Source organism: Liolophura sinensis, chromosome 3 (assembly GCF_032854445.1).
Source record: "Liolophura sinensis isolate JHLJ2023 chromosome 3, CUHK_Ljap_v2, whole genome shotgun sequence".
Classification (NCBI taxonomy): Eukaryota; Metazoa; Mollusca; class Polyplacophora; order Chitonida; family Chitonidae; genus Liolophura; species Liolophura sinensis.
Window position 1 is genome coordinate 19,951,834 of NC_088297.1, and position 6,000 is coordinate 19,957,833.

The 6,000-nt window shown below is 40.9% G+C and overlaps 1 protein-coding gene across 1 annotated transcript in view; it reads right to left on the reverse strand.

Moving 5' to 3' along the window:
* Window positions 1–5,798, reverse strand: part of LOC135463450 (piggyBac transposable element-derived protein 3-like) — an 85,788-nt gene extending 79,990 nt beyond the window's left edge. The window contains exons 1-2 of the mRNA XM_064740709.1: window positions 5,566–5,798; window positions 3,337–3,347 (exon numbers count right to left, since the gene is read on the reverse strand). Coding sequence (XP_064596779.1) covers window positions 3,337–3,347; window positions 5,566–5,798 — 244 coding nt within the window. The remainder of the gene's footprint in view (window positions 1–3,336; window positions 3,348–5,565) is intronic.
* Between the last annotated feature and the right edge of the window lie 202 nt (window positions 5,799–6,000).

The window sequence follows — 6,000 nt, forward strand, 5'->3', positions numbered from 1 at the left end:
GAACCCTGAATAGTCCCGCGCCAAGACATCGGTTGTGATGCTAGCTTTAAACAGACACAGGCTCCAATGGTCGAGCTTGTCTAGTAATGGCAGTGATTAAAGCGAGAGTAGAGGGCGGCGCATGCGCTGCAGGAGTATGAGATCAGTTTCGTCCCTAAAAAATAACTGGCTCCTGGCCAGTGAGATCGAAGGCTCCAACAGTAAATTGAACAATTGACTATGGGAGGCGTTGGTTTAAACCCAGCCACGAATGTACTACTTTCCCCATTACCCGAGAACCACCCTGTCAGTTACTTACCAAAGGCCTTTGGTTTTCTCCGATCAATCTGAGGCGGACCGCCATGGTATAAATGTAGCATTTAAGAAGATGTTTTATATCGGTGTAAAGATCAGCCTTTTACACATAGGCAAGACTGCGAGAAAAAATCGTATGTACAGGAACAAAGTATCAACCTTGCCTTTGCAATGAGCATGTCGAAAATCCGCGATATCAATAAATATAACTGACTGCTAACCCTAGTGAAACACGAAATATATGAACACTTGCAATCAAAGCGCATCTGAAATACATATGTTATTATCGACAACTTATATACTAGCATGGTCCACGGTTTCAGTACTGATTTCACCCATTCGCCGAGAATATACGTCGCGCCTTTCCAACATACGGAATACAACTATTCCCATAATTCATTGAAAACTTTTGACTGCTTCCGTTTACATGATGCCATCCTAATTTCGTACTTTCTTTGGTAGTTTGTGTTAAACATCGTTTTGGAAATTGGCCTTGCCATCATTGACCTGGAACGTCCATCTTGGTTGACGTCAGGTTATAGTGTGTCTGGCAAGCACGGAATGTGTGTGGTAAAGTTAGAGCGTGTGTGTCAAGCACCAGATTGGGCAGCTCCGTTCAGAATGTGTCTGGTAAGCACCGGATGGGTCAGCTGAGCTCAGAATGTATCTGGTAGGGTTAGAGCGTGTCCCTCAATCACCGGGTGGATAAGGTCGATTCAGAATGTGACTAGATTAAGTCTGTGTAAGTTTTACAATGTATCTGATAAGCGGTGTGTGTTATCATGATTATGCCAATTTGTTTTGATGGTGGCTCCATTCTAGTCTCTGTGGAAAACACAAAGACTGTCAGGTAATTTGACTCCCCGTTTTTTCTTAGTTTTATACACCATGATAGTGGAATATAATGTAGTTTGTAAAAGTGCTTGGAGGTTGATGTGATGGATTTATGTTGTCTCATTAATGTAAATAGTGAAGTGTTAAAAGCGACACGGTATTATTAGAACAGTTAATTTGGTTTAAAATCTACATCCCATAGAAAAGGGCAAATCGTGTTCAATTACTCTCATGGATATAATCACAGCAAATCCTTCCGCATGAATATTAGTGAGGGCTTAGAATTTTTACCCCATTATATGATTAAGTACATTCTTAGGTGTAGAATTGCCATGTCGACTTTATTATATAGTGAATAAACAAGAATGTGGCAATGGTTGGGGAAGGGTATAGTACGTCAGTCAAAAGACATGATAGATCCATTAAGGAGTATATTAAGGAGAATTATTATCCGCTGGCCACAACAGAGGAAATCTGTCACCAGTTATGGAGGAAGATGTGGATGTATGTGAAAGATAACAACGTGTATTTATGTGCAAAGCGATTCAGATACAAGCTGTGCTGTCGTGCAGCAAGTATACATATGTAGATAAGAGGTGACAAAAGTGAATACTGCGTGTTAAATGTGATAACGTAGCATTTTGAGTAATTCTACACCAGTAACGTGTAATTAGTTGTAATTAACATCACTACATTTTTTTGTTTTAGGTAATTCTGCTTAAGACATGGTGCAAGCGGAGTGGTAATTTGCTACTGTTTAGGTATTTACGTGAAGACTTAATTTAACAAGAGGGCGATCACTCTGTTGTCGCTGCTCTCGTTTTACTCTCCACGCTGTACGTCTTTAATTATATTGACACTACCTTGGCATAAAATCTATTTCGAGAAAAATTAAGCCATTTGCTGATTAAAGATTCGCCAAATTTGAATTTCTTGAAATAAAAGCGACATTTTCTTCCATAACCGTTCCTGTTATTTGGGTATTTAACGCTAAGTCTATTCTAGACTCTTATACCTCAATATGTCAAAATATTCAAAGATGTGAACAAGCAAACACACTTTATTTTGATTCTCTTGATCTTCCTAATTTAGATAATGAAAGAGGTTGATTTCGAAATTATATCCACTTTGTAGTTTTTCCTATACATTTAAGTAACAATTTGTCTGCATGTCTTCGAATCAAAGTTAAAATTGTCGATTATCGATTTTCGATGTTTTTACGTCGGCAAGTTGTACAAGTTTCAGGAGTAGTCCATCACAATTGCCGCGGAACATGTACTGCCTTTAAAAGACAACATAAGAAATAATAGATTATTAAAATCAGTACACTTTCTTGTTGATTCGTGAAAAGAAAAAACTTTTTAAATTGTTGGGAAAAAGAAATATGAGATGTATGGCCATATCAGATAGTTCTGTAGAAGTTGACTTGATTGAAATAAACCGATATAAAATCCTGTTTGTCACAACCTATCACCGATATTTGATCTGGAAGTCGCACGAAAATATCACTATTCACTGTCCATTAACCGTTTGGAATACGAACGATTAGGAGTCTCACTTCGATGTTCAATAACCTCGTTGTGGTGTATCTAACAAAAGATTTCGTGTATCATCGACCGGTATAATCTCTTCATCAGGACAAAACTATTGGAAATGTTAAGCCCACTCGCGTTGTGCGCTGTGAGAAGCCTTATACTTACATGTACAAGTCATGCAGATTTAATTCTAATCGCCAATACGTGGTTGGTATTGAAAACCAGTCCTACATTAAACTTCAGCTTAGAAGAGTCAATCTAACGTTATCCCCGACCTTTCAAACGTCGTTAAACAGAGAGCTTTGAGTCACTGGATATATTAAGAAGTTATTTCTCTTCCATATTGGGCTCACAGTAAATGTCAAGAGTCATGTAACGCAGAAATATATTAATTGGCATTATGATCATAAAAAGCTGTACTATTATTATTCTAAATATCACTAACCTCAGTAATATTATTAAAGCACCTCCGGGATTATCCTCCTAAAAGACTGATATTACGTTTAATCTGCACGTTTAATCTCATATTGATTAATCGAATAACTTTTGAACCACTGTTGAATTAGTATATTGCAACCCTGTTGTAGCGAAGTGCATCTGGGCACATTTCTGGAAACATGAGGACTGGTAATATATCAAACTAAATATTTTCAACCTTCTTGCAGGAACTTACCGCAAATGGTGCTGAAATTGACAGAAAAAATTCAATAGCATGGTTCTTTATTCATGATATAAAACTGGGATAAATAATAGTCAAATTATTGAATTTACATTTTATAGAAGTTCAATCTATACTTACCCCCATTAGAATGAAACACTAGCCTCCCTATACACGCAGACTAGTCTAGTTCCTATCAATAGGATTAAAAGTTATCCAGATGTCTTTTCCAAACCAGTCCATCTTGATGAATTGATTTGTTGCGCCACAAGTCAACTAAATATTTAATGACTTAGATCTCACTTTCGACCGACCTCAGGCCTACCCCAACAAATGTATTTCCAATGCCAACGCCTCCAATTGTGTCAGAGATTGAAAATGAAAATCAGTTGGTTTGAATTTAAGTACAGGCACGAGTTCAAGGCTTCCGAAATGTCAAAGACAATTGGTAGCCTGTTGACGCTCGTAATTTGTTTACTTGTATACAATCCTGATTGATGACCCAGCGACTTGCCAAACAGAAGTTGTGAACAATAAGCATTGCCATGAACAAAGAGAATACACGTACGAACCTGTCAGTGTATTCTGCTGGTGGACTAAGCAACCCCAAAGCCTGCTTCCTTTGTACTGCTTTAGTGTGATTGTATGTTAACCGTGATGACAACGCAGCATTTTGTGTAATTCAATTGCATTTTTCACCTATTTCTGTTTACGCCATGGTGCCAGGGAGTGTGTAAATTGCTACTATTTATGCTTTTACATGAACAGCTAGAATAACATTCTAACTGAGGTAAATTCACAAGAGACCTGATGTAAAGACAGAACGGTTACCAAAACTAGGTCAAGCAAACCTGACTGATTCGTTTGATGTTTATCCGAACTCTGTGTATTCTACATACTGTACTTCTACTCCTTCGTAATCCATGAGGATTTCTTGTCTTGAAAGGTTTGTTGCAGCCAAGGGTCTAATTAAGTTTTTTGTGAAAATATTATCTCAGAGACAGACAGATTTATACGCTTATAGTCTCTCTAAGAAGACTTCAGCCTGGCGTCAAGGAAACAGAAAATAGGTGTGATTACGCAAGATAACATACAAGACGAGGAAGCAAAGTAACAACTACAATTTCATTTTTAGAATAAAATAATCACATTATGGCTTTATCTTAGGCGGTCTTAACTTACTTTTCCTAAACATATTTGTTTACATTTACAACTATTTTTACATCTTTCATACAGAATACACTTGGTTTGAATTCAAACCCAGGCTTGGACATGGAATTTGTGTAGTCTCCCATTCTCACTTCTTGGGCCATGGCGACAAAGCTGGTCTGGTCGCTCTCAGTACTTGGGCCATGGCGACAAAGCTGGTCAGGCCGTTCTTACAACTTGTTCCATGGTGACAAAGCTGGTCTGGTCGCTCTCAGTGCTTGGGCCATGGTGACAAAGCTGGTCTGGTCGCTCTCAGTACTTGGGCCTTGGTGATAAAGCTGCTCTGGTAGCTCTCAGTACTTGGGCCTTGGTGATAACGCTGGCCTGGTCATTCTCACTACTTGTTCCATGATGACAAAGCTGATGTGGCCGTTCTCACTACTTGGGACATGGTGACAAAGCTGGTCTGGTCGCTCTCACTACTTGTTCCATGGTGACAAAGCTGCTCTGGTAGCTCTCAGTACTTGGGCCATGGTGATAACGCTGGCCTGGTCATTCTCACTACTTGTTCCATGATGACAAAGCTGATGTGGCCGTTCTCACTACTTGGGACATGGTGACAAAGCTGGTCTGGTCGCTCTCACTACTTGTTCCATGGTGACAAAGCTGGTCTGTAAGCTCTCAGTACTTGGGCCATGGTGACAAAGCTGGTCTGGTAGCTCTCAGTACTTGGGCCATGGTGATAACGCTGGCCTGGTCATTCTCACTACTTGTTCCATGGTGACAAAGCTGATGTGGCCGTTCTCACTACTTGTGACATGGTGACAAGGCTGGTCTGGCCGTTCTCACTACTTGGGCCATGGTGACAAAGCTGGTCTGGTAGCTCTCAGTACTTGGGCCATGATGACAAAGCTGGTCTGGTAGCTCTCAGTACTTGGGCCATGGTGACAAAGCTGATGTGGCCGTTCTCACTACTTGGGACATGGTGACAAGGCTGGTCAGGCCGTTCTTACTACTAGTTCCATGGTGACAAAGCTGGTCTGGTCGCTCTCAGTACTTGGGCCATGGTGACAAAGCTGGTGTTGCCGTTCTCACTGCTTCTGGGGCCTTGGTGACAAAGCTGGTCTGGTTGTTCTTAATACATCTGAGGCCTTGGTGACGAAGCTGGGGTGGCCGTTCTCACTGCTTCTGGGCCCTTTGCTGACAAAGCTGGGGTGGTCGTTTTCACTACTTGGGCCATGGTAGCAAAGCTGGTCTGGCCGTTCTAAATACTTCTGGGGCCTTGGTGACAAGGCTGGTGTGGCCGTTCTTACTGCTTCTTGAGCCATGGTGACAGAGCTGGTCTGGCCGTTCTCACTACTTGGGCCATGGTGACAAAGCTGGTGTGGCCGTTCTTACTGCTTCTGTGGCCTTTGTGACAGAGCTGATTTGGCCGCTCTCACTACTTAGGCCATGTTGACAAAGCTGGTCTGGCCTTTTTAAATGCTTCTGAGGCCTTGGTGACAAAGCTGGTCGCTCTTTTAGTATAAC